Below are 20,331 nucleotides of genomic sequence, written 5' to 3'. Positions count from 1 at the left end.
TGTGGATCGACCTCTTACAACCACTATTCTTCGAGTAGAACAGGTAAGAGTAAAATTAATTTAACTTTTGTTCGTCGGTTCTAACAACGATCTGTCTAGCATATTTTTAGGTAGACAGGAATCGGTCGAACACACTCACTTTGGAATTTCCTAGTAAACGCATGGTTGCCTTGGAAACTTCCCACGTTATCAAGTATGATGACCTAGGACCAAAGGAGTGAGCAAGGGAGTGGGAGAGTACAGGATCCAAGACCCAATTCTAGTAGAGTTTTAAAAAAGATAATTTTTTTTTAGATCCTGTTTGAATATCTTTAAGAGATTGTATTGAAAATTCTGTAGAAAAAAAAGCTTTGGATCCCACCCAGATTCGGTTCAAATTCAGTTCCGACTCAGATCCAACCCGATCTGACTCGACATAAATGATCCGTTGAGTTCAAAATTATAGTTGTAGGCCCGATTCGACCCGATCCGATTTTCAATTGGGTCGGATCTAAGTTTAAAATTAGAATCCGAACGGCAAACCGAATTGGGTCGGGTCTTGAGACCCGACCCGACCCATTTGGCCGGATATTGGACACCTATTTAAACAGTCCTACTATGCGCACGTCATCCCGGCCGCGCGCTGCTCTTTCTTGGGGTCGCACGTGCCCACCACTCGGTGTCACGGCGAGAAAGAAGAGCAGGGGCAGCCGTTCGTTTAGCGGGCTGTCGCCTCCGGATACAGATGATTGCTCGCAGCTCCTTCTCAAGGTAATGCCTCTCAAGACGAAACCCTAGTTCTTCGACCTTTCTATCTCCTCCTCTCTCCCCCCCCCACCACCCCCCCCCCCCCAAAACTCTCTCTAAAATTTATCTTTCTCGTTATTTGGCCTTTTGCTTCGAATCACACCGTTGCGGAAGGTTTCCTCGGTTGGTTTTCTTGATTTTTCATTACTACTACATTCTTTCTAAAATTTCCACAGAGTCGATTGTCTGTTGAAGCTTGTATGCGCCCCAACTGTTCTTTCTAATCCTTTGTGCCGTCTTCAAGTCCCTACCTTTCAGGTTTCGAGCTCTGATTTCTTCTTCTTTTTCTTTGGTTCGATTCTTTTCTTTTTCTGTCTCGGTTTAGTTCTTTTATCAAAGTTGGTTATATTTGCTCATTTTATTGATTATTCTTTTAGTTTGTTAAATCACGGCGGACAAATTTGCTGCTTAAGTGGAAATTTCCGTAAATTTACTTGTAAACATGTTTTTTCAATTCTCGAATTATCTGTAAATAAAGGAAGAAAACGAGACCCTAGAACTAGCTGTTCGAGAAGAAAAAAAAAACTATGACTTATAATTGTTCCCTTAGAATTGGTTTCTTTGCTGTAAAGGTCAGAATGACTGTTTTCGGTTTCTTGAATTATGTATAAAGAAAGAAACAAACAAAAAAAAAACTAGAATGAGGTGTTCAATAATAAAAAGAAACTATGAGTTCTACCTGTTACCATAAACGGGTTTCTTTAATGTAATGGTTTCTTTAACTGTGTTCTCTTTCTTGAATTATCTATAAAGAAAGAAAAAGAATCCATAGAATGAACTGTTCAAGAAGAAAAAGAAACTTTGAATTATAACTGTTACCCTAAAATTGGATTCTTTTCCATAAACATTTGAGTTTGCTATTCACCAGTGGACTATCTATTATATAGTTGTTTGTTACTCATTGTTGGAGAGTAGTTCACTGAAGGAAACTCCTGTGGAGAAATTTTGATTCTGTACCTAATAGGGGTGGATATGCGGTGAAGATTCTACCGTTCATTATTACTATAAGTATCTATATAAAATCTTTATGTAATTGTCTTAATATCAGGACTTCATGATCTTTTGATTGGTACAAACCTAAGGGTATCAATTTACCGGTAAGATAATTACGTTTGGCTCCTGTTGTGCTTGATGTAGAGATACATATAAATTGATGGGTTGATGATCAATTCTGATACCAAAAAAAAAAAGTTAAATCTACTAGCACTAGATATATTTATCTTTATTTATAAGGCTAGATACTCTTAAGTTCTTGTGTTATCACAACTATAAGACGAGGCTGAGTCTCCTATGCTTGCTTCTTTGTATAGACTTCATGCTGCGAAGGTTCTGTGGTTTGATTTGTCAAAGTCATTTGCATATTTATTCATGAGGAACATGACTCTTGCAAATCTTTATTAAATGTGTATGTTTAATAAGCAGTTTTTGACGGAGCTCCTTGCTAGAATATAGTCTTTATAATAATTTCAAGACCTTTGCAAGGTATGCATGACTAAAATGATGATCGACAAGGAGAAACATGAGTTCTCATAGGTGCTTCTGTGAACTAATTTGACGGTTTAACTTGTGCTATTCATTTTACACGCAACATAAATCGTTATGACATGCCTAACTTTATCTTGATGTGATAAGCTATTGCCAAATTTCAAATGGTGAGAAAATCCTAAATCTTTTTCTAGTAATCAGACTCTCAATGGCAAAGGCTCAGATTGACAAGCACAGTGGCACAAGTTCAAATCCTAGGGAAGCCACTTTGTGTAGAAAAATATCAAAGGTTAGGTCTAGTCTCAGTCTACCCCTCCAAGGAATTCAGATTGCTAAGGTCATAATTGGGCTATAGGAATCAGATGCTTGACAAATGGAACTATACTTTTGCCATACTGATGCTTGAAATTGCTTAATTCCTGTCTCAGAGACTGACACCACATTCAAATTTATGGACTATTGTCTGTTTGTTATATCCATGTTATCTATAATATTATATCCAAAACCCTTGTCCATCAGCCTCACAGTCTCTGTAGATGATCTCTATAAAGTAAATTATTCTGGTTTCAGGTTGATATTAGTGATTACACTATACAGTGAACCTTGTAAATTTTTACTATAGTCTTTACTCTGTAAACTAAATATCCCCAAACACATCTATCTCAATATTTTTGTTCTGCCATGTCATTTTTGTTTATCGATACCTTCTTAACCCCTATAGTTCGGTGCATACAACATTGTTGGCCTTACCGTGACTTTATTAAAGTGGCTTTAGAAAATGTTTTTGGAATTTTTCAGCATGAACATAAGTTCTCTTGATTGTGTATGTTAATTCTATTTGATATAATACATATTTGATTCATGGATGAGAAACCATGAGTCTTACATGAAACAATCTAAGACTAGACTAATTTCACCCGATCGAAGATATCCATTGTAGCCTTTTGGGTTGGTTCAGCCAGCAGATGGACTGAAATTGTTCAGGAGAAATGACAAAATTCCAGAGCCTTTTCTTTTCAAACTTTTTGATTATTGACTTAGTCTAGAACTCTAGTTGCTATATTCTAGTGCAATTGAGGTTTCATCTAAAATGTTTTTTGATGACAGTTCCTAAGTTAACTATTTCAGGGTTTTCACCATGATCACAGTTTAAATTGTGTTATGAAAGTGGGTGGGGCCAAGGATAGGTCAAATATGATGGGACAACACAAGAAGCAGAAAGCAACTATGCCTGTATGGAGGCCAGTCTCCACGCAGTCAGGTTTCTTTTACATTTTGAATTCATTTTCATTATCCTTATTTAGGGTCTATATTTACATGGACAGTCTGTAGTCCTTTCCTAATAAACTACCTTGTTCTTCACTTATTATATATTGACCAGTTGTTACTTTTGCTGTTGTTTATGGCCTGGATATTGAGCTTCCTACCTTGACCTAGCAAGGCCAAATCAACTAGATAACTGAGAATGGTTGCAATTATTGTTATAATATTTGTGATATAGGTATATATTTCTACTTGTTCAACAACTTCACTGTTTCTGCAGAAAAAAGTTGCTATTACCAAAACTACCTAGCCAGTTGAGCTGACAAATTCTATTGTATTTTTGGAATTTCTTTGTTTAAAAGGATGTGGTTGTGTCAGGTTTTTATTTCTGGACCATTTTAAGACAGGATGCATTTACTACGTAATTCATTTTTTAAATATTTAAAGAACCATTTCATACCTGTAATTCATTTCCTTGATAAATCATGCTCTGTAAGAATCCTATACATTCCTTTCTGGTCAGAGATGTAATATCATAAACTATCTCTTTTACCTTGTGGCTTACTGTTGTTTTTAGCTCGTGAAGTTTTGTTCAACAAGTGCTCTGGTAATAACATATAGAACTCAGAAATAGCACATATGCTCATACCCACTGCTGAAATGACATTAGAGGCTTAGACATCTTACTGGTTCAGCTGAAGTGATCTGTATGATGCTTCAAAATGTTAGGTCCTTGTGTGTAAAGGGTTCTTCTGGAGGCCTCTGCTAATTATTGTTCTCCGTCATCAATTTTTCAAAAAAAAAGTCCATTCATTAAGTTCACAAAAAATGTTTTAGGATTGCAAATCTTTTTTCATTAACCAGCATATTGAGTTCAAAAAGCTAAATTTTATGGGTTTTGGGTTTGCGTATATCTGTTCCACATAATACATGATCAGATAAACAAGGCGTCCAGTTTACTTAACTGTAAAAGGCTACTAGTGCATTTGCTTATTTTCGTGTACATTTACTCTGTCATTTTTATGACAAATTTCATTTAATATAATATACAGGACACTCCCTGTATCCAATTGCAATTTTGGATATTTGTTTTTGTTTTTTGTCATTTCAGTTTTAATGTAGAAACTGTAAGTATGAGTAGTCGAAAAGTAAACTCAGGAAGAATCTATATGATGCGGTTGATTGTAGTGAAAGGTCTGATGTTCGATGCGAAGTCCATGAAATGTATAATAATGTGTCCTCCTGTATGGCTGATATTCAAAATGTTAGTGAGGTTGAACCAATTTCTGGCATGCAAACATCTCTAACTCAAAGTGCTTGTGTGGTAAATAAGTCAATCTGAATTTATAGGAGGAAAATAATCTATTTTACTTTCATGTAAGGTAGAGAATGCACCAGGGAGTTGTGGCTGTGAAACTGACTCCAAGTCTAATGAGGTGAGATGCCAGAAAGAAGTTATGGAGGAAACTTTACAGGAATCAAGCTCCAACAAGTATGCAGAGTTCGCTTGTGGAGTTGAGAAATATTCTATCTCTGTTGAGGTTTGTTTGTGCAAATATCATTCACAAGCTTTGCAGGAAAGCTTAAGTTTCGTTTTTGGTATCTTGTGCATAATTATACCGGCATATTTTGCCTGGGATATGTCTGCAAGGTTTTATTTATCCAGGATCAAATTATCTTTGAATGATGATTTACTTATGCATCCAATCGGCGGAACATAACTGTCTATATGGATTAGCAATGAGGCCTGATTCCAGTAATCGTAAAAAAGAGCTAGTAATGGATTATGAACTTCAAACTAGGCTAAGTTCCAAGAGCATTTGATGCTACTTTTTTATGAGCTTTGTGATCTCGAATGAAAAAGCCAAATTTACCTGTAAAGCATAGTGCGTTACAGATCCTGCATAGCATCTATTGGTGTTTTAGTCCTTTTTAGTGACATGCCTTTGCTGCATCTATTTTGTGGTGATTTCTGTGAAATCCCTCACTCTTGGTTCCGGTGATGATCTAATTCTCTATCTATGCAACCTTTTTGGGAAGCCATTATTACAACTATGATACAGATTCTCTAGGCTCTTGGCCAATTCTTGTTTGAACTTCCCATACAATTTGAATTATTTGCCCACAATGCCCTTCCTTGCCTTTTGTTGAACATCTTTGGCTGTCTGCAATGCATTGTCTAATTATACACTCCATAGTGATGCCAAAAATAGTATTCTTTTTTATCTGTAGTCATATATGCATCAATCTCAATTATTGCCTAATAATTTTTGATTATACAACATAACTGAAATATTATTAGGTTCCCCTTAACTTTCATTTGCATTCTGTGATCACAATGCTAAATCACATTGCAAATTTGTTGGCCTTTTTTATCTTCATATCATGTCTTCATCTATCTCTGCATTTTTCATATAATAGATTCTAGGTGAAGAAATTAATCAATGGAGTATATTCATATCTATCTGTTTGAGTAGGGTTCATCTGTTTTATCCCATTAAAATTTGATTCCATGTGACATTTCTTCAATATATCTTTGGACACTTATTCTCCAAATTTATCAAGCTTAAACATCCACCAGAGTTCTTGTATTAGAAATTAACATCGTGCCATGACTAATACTCCCTTAAATGCCGATGTTAGAATATAATACCAAACATTGTAATCAATTTGATTTTGATTTTACTTATATAATACTAATATTTGCATGATTACTTGGTATAAAACTAATAGTCCCTTAGTACTTGCTGGTCTTAACTTAATCTCCAATGTCAATATAATACTAATATAGGTTATACATATGCTGACTATCAGATGCTTATTCTCCAAACTTATCAACCTTTGCATTCACCAGTTTTCTTGTATTAGAAACTAACACAACATAACAAATAGTCCCTTATATGCCAATGTTAGAATCTGATTCTTGTATTAACACTGTCACCAATTTGATTTTGAAATAAGTCATATATTGGTAGTATCACTTGTATAGCTTATTGTAAAACTGGTAAACACTACTATTATGATTAAGCATAAAGGACAAGTATTTCTCATATATTTGGGTTCGCTTTGCAGGTCATGCTTCGGAATTTATTCAGTTCTTGCATACGAGTGTTCTACTGTCACCCCTTCATCTTTTGTTATCCCTAAACCTTTAGTATCTTATTTATGGTCTTCCTCGTCACATCGTTTTTGTTCCTATACTGTGTTTAACCTATCTCAGTCCAACTGTCTTGCATTTCCTAAATTCGCTACTCCAAAATCTGTAATCTTCGATATTCTTTAATCTTTAAAATATGCCAATAATATTAATTAATGATTAATAACCATATAGAAGGCTTATCTATAGGCTTAGACTAGTCGTAGGAAAACTTCCAGGACCTGTTGGATTGTACTATATTCAATTAGTGGGAACCCATGTAAATAGGGTTACTTTTATATGTTGAAGTTAACAATATAACTTCACAGACTTTTTTCTTGAACATTTTAACAAATAAGTTCTACTTGTTTCTGTTAAAATGTTCAGTAAAAAGGATTTCTCTCTCTCTCTCTCTCTCTCTCTCTCTCTTTTACTTTACCAATTGTCACTTCAAGAATTCTGACTACAATTGGGTTCATTTGATTTGCTTCATTCAGATTGCTTTGATCTGTCCGATTATCGTATCGTGTTATGAAGTTTCATGTTTGCCTATGTGGCAGTTGTATCCCAAATTAAGCACCGGCATTTTGCTATTGCTTTTGCTATGATATGTGACTTACTAGCTTATATAGGATTTACTTTGATATTTTCCATGATATAATTGACTCATTGCTTATCTTTGGATTTTTATCCGCAGGTAGATTCTTCTTTGATTCATTTCATAAAAGGAAAAGGGTATAGCTCGACAATGTTATTTTCTTTTTTCAAGAAAAATATTGTTTTTGAGAATGCTTTCGCTCCAAATCTGTACATTTGAAAATATATGATTGTTATAGAACATGAACTCTCAAAGTATTCTGCTTTCAGGGGCTCTGTGCAAACACAAATTGAGGGAGAGTTGGCAGTGAAAATTATATTCCCATCATCAAAGGAGGACAATTGTATTGGTAAGGATGTAAACCTTTACTATCTCGACTACAATGCAAATAATTGCATAAGGGTTTTGTTATACGCTTCATGATTTTTGGAGATTTAAATCACATGGAGTCCTCTGAACTTCCTTTCAACTTAATACATCAATTATATTTTTTTGAATTATTTTTAGAAAACTTACAATTGAACAATATTTATGTCATTTTCAGATTTTAGACCAACATTTTATTCTCATTATCTTCATCATTAATAATCCTACACTCTTTAAGTAAAAGGGTCATACCTAATAAATTGATCTATGACGATGTGAAGGGGCTCAATTTTTGATTACTTAAGCAACTTATGATTATTAGGGGGAGTATACCAAATATATGTAGCCTCAAACATTAATTAAACTTGCGATGTGCGTTATATCCTACGAAGCATGGATACTTCAAATCACACATCATGTCCGTATCAAATACATATTTGATACTGATTTTTGTTAGATATGTATCTGACACTTGTATTAAGTATCCTATTTTCAGAATTAAAATAAACACTCAGGTTATTTCTTGGGTACACTTTAGATACTTTTTGGGAACCTCCAAAAACGATAAAGAGGGTCAATTTTGTAGTTTATGCTATTAATTTAAAATATAAAATATGGATACGATCTATGGATTTGAATGATAGCTAAATAATGACTTTGTAAAATTCATGCTATCATATAAAATGTGAACTATATTATTTTGGTAGCCCACTATGGTTTATAGATTCTTTTTTACATACATATATATATTTTTTGTATGTATGTATCATGTACATCTGCTGTATATATATTCCTTGATTTATAGCTGTATTGTATCCTACTTTTGCAAGATTTAATGTTTTGGCATTATCTGTATCATGTTGTATCCACATCTCATATCCGTGTCCATGCTTCATAGGTTTCTTCTCATTATGTAGCACCAGCATCTAGTACATGCCATGCACGCGAGAGTGCATATTTATATAATATTATGTATGTCTTTATATGTGTATATCTGTATATACGTATACACACATATTTTATATATATGTGTATATATACATAGATGTACATATACATACATGTATATGTATATTGAAAATCTTAAAATATGAACGATTATGATCTGTTTATTATTTTGTTTTAGAAAGTTCAATTTATTAAAAAATAAAATTAAATCCATTGAGATGTTTAAAAAAACTAATGATTTTTAAGATAGAAAGAAAATTAGGATTCATAGTAGAAACTGAAAAAGAAAAATGCAATACATGAGATGCATGGATAATTTAGCCCCCTCTAGCATCTTTTAGTGAGGCATGGCATTGATGGAGTCCAGTTTCAGCATGTCATGGAGTTCCATTATATATAGGGATTTTTTATATTTTAGAAAGATGCAAATTTTAAGTCTGCTGAGAAGTTTAGAAAAGTCAATTTCTAGGATAGAAAGAAAACGAAGATTCATGGCGAAGGAGCAATATGTGGAATGTGCGGATGTTTCCCCCCTTTCTCTAGTGTATTTAAGGTGCGGGTCCATAACGGCTTCATCTACGGAGTCCAGTCTTTTTCTTTTATTTATTTAAGATGCGGACCCCACATTGGCTTCACCTGTGGAGTCCAGCTTTGTGCAGCCAACTCTAGAAGTTCTCATTATATATAGAGATGGGCAAAAAATTTGTTGAAAGAAGCCACTAAACTAGTGAAACTTTGAAACTATGAGGTATACCCAATGTTAGATGCTATTACAGGGAAACAAGCTCAGCTAGTACCAATTCCATTTGAGAAAAGCTTATAAACCGGGTCATCTTACAGGTTTGTACAGTTCTTCTTGATAGAATACCATGACATCCTGGTCTCTAGATGTATTAGATTTGGCATTTCATCCATCAAATTTTAGTTTGGGATTACCCAGTTGGATCAAAGGTTAAAATGGGCCACCTAGCCCATTTTGTCATATTTAGGTCATACAACTCAAGCATTGATTGCATGAATGCATAGTATTGTAGCTGTTTTCTTAAGTAACCGGATCCCTCATGTACTTTCAGTGAACATATCGATAGTTGATTGACATACTTGATATATGAGGCCAAGATTTCTGTACTTTTCTTGAAATGGATTCAAGTTTAATATGCTTTGTTACTCTTGAAATTCCTGTACCTAATTATCATAAAACAATGTTGCTAGCGGTTTGATCCAGATTCTTATCTAGTTAATAAAGCTTTCGATCATGACTTAGTAGTTGCATGTGATTTTTTGGTTTGGTATGTAGTCTTTGCACTTACACGAGCAACAATATTTTGCATTTTTCTCTTCCAAGATACTTAACCAAGAGTTCAAACCTACTCATTAGAGCTACCGACATCTAAGCGGGCCACTATATATCAGGACCCATGTGGGGGCGTGTCTAGACCCACATTGGTTGTTGTTGGATATTTAAACAGGGCCAAGGATTGTAAATAATAACTTCTGGCTAACCTTTATGGGTAAGGTCCTGGGCCATAGCACATGGTATCATAGGGGACTTGGCGCATAATCCATATGGACAGGGGGACACTATAGCATGGGCCTTGTTGGGCTGTCCATAAGCCGATCATAGTGATTATGATTGGTCTTTATGATTTAGCTGGGCAAGGACACTAGCGTTAAATTGGAAGAGTGTGTTGTAGGTACGTGTTTAGTTCTACACTGGCTGTGCCATGGGAAGATTGCAGGTTCTGATATAAGGCTAAGGATCCCAAAATAATAACTTTTGGCTAGCCTTTTTGGATGAGGTCTTTAGTTGTTACACTTTTGCACCTGCTAGCCATCTGATCCTCACAGAGGGTCAATTTAGGTGGCTGGTTCCTTGGTGCGACAACATAGGGACCGCCTAAGCCTAGGCAGCTACTTGTCCCAAGTGGCTATCATCTTAACAGGATAATAATTTCATTATCCATCTTGGTGTTTGTTAGCCTTGGCTACTAAAATTTTGCTTTGCATCATCTTGCATATAGAGAAATCTAATGTGACGTATAACCAACTTTGTGAAATTATTGGACAGAACAAATCAAGATTAATTGTCCTTGTGTAACTTTGTGTCATATATCATCAGATTTTAAATATTGAGATAAAATATTAAAATATTTAGAGAATTCATATTTTTTGAGCATCTGAGTTATGTTTTATTGGCAATATTTTCTTCTTCAGTTCATGCACTATCCAGTTTTTTCTTTATTTGATTTTGTCCATGTCTATCATATGAGTTGTGAAGGTTCTTGATACGCAGTTTATCAAATGAATAAAGAGTTTGGTGTTGATTTTGCATATCAAATAGAATGATTTGGTATTTTTAATGATATAAGATTACTTATTACTTTTTTATATTAGCTTTTGCTTCACAAGGTAAAATGATACTAATAAGACACTTTCTGTAGTTATTGAAGGCAATTCGGTCGAAAGCGTGACTAAAGCATCAGAAAAAATTGCAACTATAGTTGAAGAGGTAGGTTTCCTATTAAATGTGAATTACATAAACAAAAGCTTTGCTTGATTGCATTAAAAATACAATCTAGGTCAGATTTTAAATTCTGTCATATAGTCTCTTTTGTCAGTTGTCATAGTTTTCCAATTATATCTATGATTTTTATTTTTTATTTTTTAAGCTTTCTTTAATTGTGTTCCATACTATCATATTGAACCTATTATTTGTTAAAGTAAACAATGTTTATATAATTGCTTTGATTGTTGTGGAGTCAGATTTTATGAAAGATTAAGACTAGTGCAAGGATCTTTCAGAGAAGTAGTTGCCACTAGAAGCATCAAAAATCAAGGCAATTTTTATTGAAATTGATGGAAAAAAATTACATCGAAGATGAATTTGAATCTATACACGGCCCAAAATAATGTTCTTTGGGATGTTTTAGAGTTGTTTTCAGCGCTTAAGACATAGCTTCCATCATTTCTGTTTCAATTATGTTTTTTGTATTTTATTGAAAAACAATTTTGTCTTCGGTATTTTAACCACCAATGGCTGGATACATAAAGTTGGGCCATGTGTGATAGTAATAATTATGGCATTTGGGCCACTATTTTGAATGTTTACAGCATTGTTCTGGTCATGTATTTTAGTATTTTTGTTGTAAAACTTTTAAGGATTCAGCCACTCGCCTAAAAGCCTAAAAACAAGCCTTTTGGTTCAAGGCTTGCGGATACAGGGCCAGGACCCAATAGTGATATTTGAAACCTTGCTTGGAGCGTGGTGTACTGTGGTCGTAATGTGCAACTAATGTCATAACGACATAGGAATATTCCTTATATATACTTGGCTAGTGTACTTGCTAAAATGGTTTTTGTATTAAATGTATATTGAGCTAATCTCCTTGGTGAATTTAATGCATTTCATGCTATCTACCTACTTTTATTTTCATAATAATGAAAATGACTGCAAGTCAGGTGCCTCAACCCGATACGGCAGCCCCACCATAAAAAACCACAAAAACACTAGCTTTCTTGCATGTAGCACCTTCAACCAGCCCCCCTTGCACATTGTGTTCCATCATATGTAGCCTCTATGAACTTGTAGCATCACCAGAATACCTTCATTTGAGGCAGTGCTTTCTAGTCCAAACTTTTGCTTAAAAGTATTAATGCTGTTTTACCAGCCTAGTTTTGCTTATTAGAACTTCAAGAAAATGACTCAGGGGTTACCAGTATGCACATGCAACCAAATCATTTTAATATAAGTTTGCTCTAAGAATAGCCAAAGGAGATTATGACATTGGGATGATCAAGCACCTCTCTTGCACTCCTGTTGAGTGCTCAGATTTAAGGTTCCATTTAGCTTATCGAGCAGCCTATGGACATTGCCTTAATTGACATGTATTGGATTGCTATAACCTAGAATTTTGCTAGCCCTTAGTAAAGTTAGAAGAAACTAAAAATATGCCATGAATAAATAACCAGAGCTATATAAAGCATATTCCATAATAGAAGTATGTATCTCTCCAAATATTAATTATCACTCTAAGGCTGCAGTCAACCACTCATTTGAGCACCTATGTTAGATCACCTTTTTAGAAGGGCAGAATAGGTGTTTTTGAAAAGTTGGTATATAATACATGCTTCACCTTTTGTCTTCCTAACCCATATACCCCACTTAACCCAGGAATAATTTGCTCCTGTGAAAAGGTGGAATAATTTAACCCTCCCTTTTCCCTTCGAACTCACTCCATTTAACCCAGCTAATCTGAATTTTTCACTTTTGAACCAAATGCAGCCTAAGTATTCCGAACTCCGATTGCAATTAGGACATATGTTGAAACAACCTCTAACAAATGCTTTCTATGGCATTATGAAGAAATCTATGTTATTGTCTGTTGGATCTTGAAAACAATGGAGCACATCTGAACCCACATATCTATGTGCATGCTTATATTTTTATTTTCTCATGAACATACATATATGGTATGCTAAACCGGCATGTACCGGCCTGTTCAGCCTGGACTGGTCCGGTTCCTGACCGGTCTAGTTCAAGCATGAAAAATGATTCCGACCCGACCGGTACAAGCCCGGTATCGGTGCGAATCAGACCGGTTCGCACCGGTACTCGCCCTTGGGGCAGTGCGCCTGCGCGGGCGCGAGCTAGGAACGGCGCCCGCACGCGGTTCCTGGCGCGATTCTCCGCGGACGCGCGTCCGCGTGCGTATTTCCGCTCGCGCTACGTGTTGGCCGGTTCGATACCGGTTTGAACCGAAACTATACCGGCCCGGTAGGCAACCAGTACGCCTACCGATACCAATACAACGTACCTTGCATACATATTTACAGATAGAAAATAATATGAATGTCTATATAGATTAAGGATTTTAAGTGTTTATGGCACGAGGAGTGCCGAACAATGCCTAGCATGGCATATACCATAGATTGGTGTTCCAAAACTCCTGCTTTGTTGTCATCCCTGTGCTGAAACAAAAATAGGTACCTAAAAGCCCTTATGGTTCAGCATCAAGTGGCACTTGAGTTATCATTTGGCACTGTTTCATGCCAACTAGCTGGCTGATATCTAGCAGCTTGCAAAACTGGCCTGGCATGGAACACAAGATATACATATAAGACAGAGCTACTATACAAATAGGATGAATGGGAGATATTTGTATTTTGTTTACGCCAGTCGCATTACTTAAATGTGCTTACTTTTATTTCCATTACCTTCAAAAGGCAATGACATTCTTGCTGCCTAATGAGGCATTATGTGCACCTGAAAAAGTTAATATCATGGATTTATCATGAGACAATATTGCCCTATTAAATTGCAAGAGTGCACTTGTCACTTGCAAGTACATGGGAATAAAGGAAGCATATTTAGGTAATTTATTTAGGTAATTTGGGTGGTTTGTTATATGCTATTTCATTTATTTATACACGTTGATGCTATCTCTGTGATTGTGGGTGTGAATTTGTTTAATTGGAATGCATAATGATATTCTTTTTCACATCATTTATTAATTTTCTCATGCTTCTACCAATACCTGCTATCTTTTTTTTGCCATGATTTCCAGGCAGTGAAAAGCCCACGGCTTGATTACTCTCACTTTATATCACTTCCACTGGCTATTCATCCAGAACTGGTAGAGAAGTTAAACCATTTTCAGAATTCGATCTTGGGGGATGCTCCTTCTAGCCAAGATGATAATCTAGAAAGTGCTGCAGACAAAGATGAGGATGAGGAGAAACAGTCAGAAAGTCCAAGTGTTGCCGTTAATCTTGAAGTCCAAGATGAAAAGGAACATAAAAGAGTGAAGACAGATACTGTAGACTCCAAGTCAAATGTTCAAACTTCCATTTTGTCAGGTATTGTGGCAATTTTAACGCTTGAGTAATTGCAGCCACTATCAAGTTGTTTACTATTAAACTTCACTTCAGGGGAAGGCTTTGCATGTCATTTTAAAGAAAAGAGCTTTACAGATTATGGGAATCTTGTATGCTTTGATGCCTAACATGGAAGGGATCAATTCAGCGCTTGATAATCTTCCAACCCAGTTCACTTGAAAAGATACTGGATGTGGAGTAACTGTTGTTTAAACATATCTGATCTGCTTAAACAGAGACTTGACTTTGTTGATTTTAAGTTGGCCTACGCAGAGATATGATCCACGGGCATTTGTTTCATCAACATATATGAATTGATCTGTCCCTGAGTGCCGCCATTGCTTTTTGTTCTGCTCTAGATTGGGATTTCTTTGCTCTGAATGAATCTGTCAGGCTGTTGAGTTTAACTTCTTATCTGCTTTTATGAGCATGTTTTTGTCAGTATATGTTGTTTGAACTCTGAATGAAAGGGCATTTGTTTGGACGTGTTATATCCTTGAAGATTTATCAGAAATTCTTCTCAGTAGATCAAATTTAACATCACAACTTCCCTGTCGGACTTGTGTATTTTCTTAACAGGGTTTCTCTGCAGTTTGACTAAAGCATAGAAGCAGAACTCTCTGCAGCTTATATAAATGTAGTAGAAAATGCCTTTTTTTGTACATATTCAGTTCTTGTACTTGTCATCAGACTCATTTTCTATGGTATTTAGATCTGTTTATGATATGCCCATGCTGTACTTTCCATTTCCATTTTTCTTTAATGTTTGAGACATTTGATTGCTTTAATTGTGCCATTACAGATTTGGGCATTGACAGATCCATATTTATCAAACCAAGAACATTTCACTTAACTGTTCTTATGCTGAAGCTGTGGAACAAGGACCGTGTTGCTGCAGCTACTGAGGTTCTGCAGGTGATGACCGTTTCTGAAGAGGCAGGTTTCTTGGTGTGTGGCCTACCTGAGTAATACACTATCTTTTCCGTTGCAGGGAATATCTTCAAAAGTAAAAGATGCCCTGGACAATCGACCTGTCGTTATAGGACTCAAAGGGTTGGTAAGCTTTTCTCCCTATTTTTCCCTATTTCCGGCACTTGCTACACTCTAATTATTTCAAAGATGATAAACTGCTGGTTTAAGCCCCAGAAACTTATTCCTTGATTTAGTGCTTTTTAACGCTGCTAATGAATATCTTGTGATTTGATTTGCATGCCGAAGTTATATTGTTGCAGACATCCAAATCAGTGGCCCTTCCACCTATGCTGATTATCGCTGCTACCTGTAAATCAATTGGGACCGTTCTAGATTGTGAAGTTTCTTTTTGAATATGATTTTTAAGAGGCTAAAAATATATGAAAGGATGATATGAAAAATGTGAGAATCAAAGTGGGAAGTGTTAGCTATGAAAATCGTTTGTGAATTGCAAACCCAGAACTTGTTTTCATTTAATGATGATTATACACCTGAGGCAGTTGAGGTTATGTCATTTTTCATATACTGCCCCATTCCTACAATCATTTTCTTTTGCTTTCCTGCAAGACAAATGCCAACCGTAAATAAATTGTTACAGAAATACTTATCATGTTTTGAAGTCCTTTATTGAGGATTTTGGCTTCTTGGCTTTAAGAGCAATTGAATCAGAGAAAATTAAGGGAGATCTTGATTGCAGCTCAGTTCTCAAAAGATATGGTGAATTTTTATGGGATATGGTGAATTTTCATGGGCTGACTGATTTTAAATAGTAAAAGTTCTCAGTTCAACTGGCTATTACTATATAGTTGCAGTGGCCATAGCAATGTGCACTTGTATGGGCAACAGTTTGATCTTGAGGACATTAATCAATGAGATAAAAATAAGGTGCATGATCATGTGAGGATGATTCCGTCTAGGATAATCCATGTTTCAATGTGGTTCTTAAGAATAAAACATGCTGAACAACTTCTGAAATAAATCAACCTCACTAATATTAGGTAAAAATTACCAAGACATTTGATTTTAAATTTGAAGAATTTTAATTATATTGATATATTTTGCTATTGATCAGTATCATTGCTGTATATAGATAGATGTGTCCTGCAGCACAGAGATCGTTGCATTATTATACGTTCAGTATTGGTGAATGCTTGATGAAATCTTTATTTGTCAGCAAGATTGTCTAGATGCAATTTCAAGCATAAAGTGCTTTGTCAGCCTCTCTCCAGTTTGAAGAGGCACATGGCACATTTCCTATATTAGACCATAAACTCTCCAAAACCCATCACTCTAAGGTTCATTATTAGCGTACTTGTTTGACTTATAAAACAAATTTAAAGCAAAATAGTTTGATCGCAGACATGCATGAGAGGTTCGCCAGCTAAGGCCCGTGTTGTTTATGCTCCTGTTATGGAAATTGGTGGAGAGGGACGCTTGCTACGTGCTTGCCGTATCCAAAAAACATTTACATTTAATTTTTTAAACATCTTAATTATCCAGTTACCTGAGTGTGAATAGTAGTCAATGACCTTCTCATGCTAAGAAGGTATTCCTTGACACTTAATTTCAACAGAAGTCATGATCGATGCTTATGTTGAAGCAGGACTTGTTCTTGAAAAGGATGCTCATCAAACATTGAAGGTGAAGTTTAAACATGTCTTTTTTTCATCTATTTTAGTGTCAACATTGTTCTGTCTTGACCTATGATTATGATTCCTTGTGGTGCCATTGCTTGGGTAAATATTTCTTGGTTTACTTGAATCTGTTCTTGCTACACTTGACTTGGATGCCATCTTAAACTCTTTTGATGGCACACTTTTGGAACTCACAGTAATTCAATTTATTGTGACATCAAATTCTGAGTAAGGTGTTGTTATAAACACATAATTTACATGCATTTATGTAATCATGCATGTAATGTTTGTATGTATGTATGTATATGTGTTCCTGCTCATGCTAGATCAGGAGCTAGGAGCTTTATGAGATTTTTTTTTCTGTATTTGTCTGTCTTAAGAAATGCATCAAGCTCAAGCTTTCACAGAAAAATCATATCATTGATCTTTGTGAAAGCTCAACGCTACAGATGCAATATATTTGATTTTCTTTGATGCATGACTATTTATGCAACACTAGCAAATGACTTCTAGTTGCTGCAATTCGTTATCTGTTTGGACCAGTTCATTATAGTATTGGCAAGCTAAGCTTGTGCAGTTATCATCTGCAGATGGGCTTGTTTATAGCCATTTTTTCATCAGTGCATTTATAACCAATAAATTGCATTTTATACCTTGAAAAATTTAATGCTCCCATATAGCATAAGAGAGTGAGCATTGTGTAGGTCTCCTTTTGTGATATGTATTAGAAGACCACCAAGAATAAGTTTTTGCAAAACTCTGCATCTTTTGCTACTAATGAAACTGCTTCACACCTTACTGAATTGCAGCTGCACGCCACCGTGATGAATGTGAGGCACAGGAAGAGGTGCTTTTTTTGCAACATTATCTTATTATAATTGTATTGCCAGAGGCATTAAACTAATGTTTCTAAAACTGGAGATGCTTTAATTCAGGAAGAGGACTAGAAGACATGATTCCTTTGATGCACGGCACATCTTCAAGGTTCATGGCTCAAAAGATTGGGGTGAGTATCTCATCCGAGAAGTGCATCTTTCTCAGAGGTTCAAATTTGATGAAAGTGGATATTATCATTGCTGTGCATCGATTCCTTTACCCGAGAACATGCAGACTGAATGAGTTCCACCTTCTCGGTTCATATATTCAGGTATGCTTAGATGGTTTATGCTATCTGTGCATCAGATGTTTGTTCCATGCAAAATTCCAGCTGTTTTATTATACTTTCTGGTTACTTTGTCTGGAAGAAAAAAGATTGTGTAATTTATCAGTAAGTTTTCTACTGACATGGCATTGTGGATGATGAATATTTCACTTTTATTTTTCTCATTTACGTAATACGAGTCTATATACCTGTACTGTCATCACACAATAATTTAAATATGATAAGGTGGTAAGAGGCAGGACTGGTTATATTTTCTATTTTAGCCATCTAAGTAGTTTTGAGCTGTTTGCATGTATAGATTGCATTGCATTATAAAAATGTTGTTATGTATAAGGATGCATCAGATTCAGATTTCAGGGCACTCGTGGAAGCCAGATCATTAGGTTTTCAGAAGTTACTGTCTTGTCTTTTGAGACCAGCCTGTTGGGCTGGCAGCCCACAAAACTCCAGCATCACCTATGGGATTTTGGCAGGAGAAAGGTGCTCTTGAATTTTTGGGATCAACTGGAGGTTGAATCAAATGTTAGATGTTACTGCCCCTATATGTACCAAGGCTGGGTGGTTGAATCATAGATGTTCTCATTATTAGCAAGGCCAGTGAACTGTTGATGGAATCTTCTTTTTGGTGGCTGGGAGACGCAAGAGGTGGAATCAAAGCCTCTGACAAAGGATTTTATGAAGCATATTTCAGTCTTTTTTGTGTGTGTGTGTGTGTGTGTGTTGTGACGTGGATGGTTCACTATTTTTAACAATGCATGAGTGGGACGCCATATAAGATGTGTGTGTGTGTGTGTGTGTGTGTGTGTGTGTGTGTGTGTGTATTCCCAAGATGCATGTCCCACCGAACGCGGAAAAAGGAGGCGCAGAAGCAGCATGCTTTCGGTCGGCGCACGAACTCGGGTCTGCACGGAGTGATGCAAATAAAATGATGCGATCTGATGTTACTCTGACTAATCTATCAGGCCTCGTCAGCTCAGGATGCTTTCGGTTGTTTAAAGTGGGATTGTTGTAGGTATAGGACCACCCTCGTCAAAGACCCCTGAGAGGGGATGGATACCTGCGAGATCCCAAGCAAGCTTTAAGCAAATTTAGACTGATCTGCTGCCATCTTTTTGTCTTTACCAAAACGCATAAAATGTACTCGAATTTCTTTTGAGCATCATAGAGGAAAAAAATGTTTCCGCTTGCAGAATGGCATTAGTAAGGAATTGGACTTTATTTTGTTTTACTCTGCACGTGAAACTACCTAGTGGCCTAACACGACCTAACAATTTGAGAGAGCCATGGAAAGTATCCTTGCTTAGGGTGCTTCATTTGCATTTCCAAAAGGTCTCAATACATTTTTCCTCTTTGAGGTGACACCAGCTGACTTATTCGAATGCACGGATACTATTTTCCATGCAGGGGCTAGATTCGTCACCCTTTTTTTTTTTTTTGGTGTGACATAATCAATCTCATCCATTTGCCTGTATCAGGCCACTCTTTTTTTTTGTATTTAATAAGATGGCTACCGAGACGCATGGCAATCAACACAATAAAAGATCACATCCTAGCGCATTCATAGCATCGTCGCCACTGGAACGATGAATCACTATTTTATTTTGGGTGATAGCACAAGGTTCGCGCGACGTGCAACAACATGGCAACTATGGTTAGTCGGGCTCGACTGCTCTCATTCTCATGGAAGTATACTATTTATTGTCTAAATTCCTAGTCATATTCATCTTATAAATATATATTCTCTCGGAATCTGCCACTCCATACTTGCATACAGCTGTCTAGAGACAAAAAAGACAAGGGAGGAGTGCCTCTTCTAAGAAAAGAAAAGGAAGGGCATGCATCTATCAGCAGACCACACGTGGGAGCTTCTACTCTCCACCGGTTCTTTTCATGTGGTAAAGGACATAAAAGCGTCCCATGATCGGACCAAGGCCAACAAAAAGTCTCACCCGGAATTGGATGAGGCTGGGCGGGACGGGGAGAGAGAGAAGTTTTGAGGCTGAGAACGTAAACATCGTGAGGAGCTCGGAAGTGTGCATCATACCGTTGATTGAGGCGGGACCACCGATCTGATGGCTGGCAGTGACCCGCGATTAACTGATATGGG

The 20,331-nt window shown here is 36.2% G+C and overlaps 1 protein-coding gene across 13 annotated transcripts; it reads left to right on the top strand.

Moving 5' to 3' along the window:
- Positions 1 to 613: 613 nt before the first annotated feature.
- Positions 614 to 19,416, top strand: LOC103699499 (uncharacterized). Of its 13 annotated transcripts, none has more exons than XM_088722293.2 (15): positions 615 to 750; positions 963 to 1,044; positions 3,400 to 3,532; positions 4,921 to 5,075; positions 7,368 to 7,405; positions 7,538 to 7,617; positions 11,024 to 11,091; positions 14,147 to 14,438; positions 15,259 to 15,371; positions 15,448 to 15,513; positions 16,788 to 16,878; positions 17,002 to 17,069; positions 17,872 to 17,909; positions 17,998 to 18,209; positions 18,698 to 19,416. In XM_088722293.2, exons 1-14 carry the CDS (start codon positions 725 to 727, stop codon positions 18,179 to 18,181), a joined length of 1,434 nt encoding a protein of 477 aa, XP_088578419.2. In that variant the 5' UTR covers positions 615 to 724; the 3' UTR covers positions 18,182 to 18,209; positions 18,698 to 19,416. The 13 variants fall into 13 exon arrangements, with proteins under 13 accessions (XP_038985000.3, XP_088578424.2, XP_088578419.2 ...); XM_088722292.2 differs by having other exon boundaries at positions 18,575 to 19,416; XM_088722290.2 differs by having other exon boundaries at positions 619 to 750; positions 7,368 to 7,411; positions 18,575 to 18,994.
- The last annotated feature ends 915 nt before the right edge of the window (positions 19,417 to 20,331 follow it).

The sequence above is a fragment of the Phoenix dactylifera genome, chromosome 5 (genome assembly GCF_051530095.1).
Source record: "Phoenix dactylifera cultivar Ajwa chromosome 5, Ajwa_hap1_PhDact_Kaust_v1.1, whole genome shotgun sequence".
In the NCBI taxonomy this organism is placed as follows: Eukaryota; Viridiplantae; Streptophyta; class Magnoliopsida; order Arecales; family Arecaceae; genus Phoenix; species Phoenix dactylifera.
Note: the sequence above shows the minus strand (reverse complement) of the source record. Positions and strands in the feature narration are given on the sequence as shown.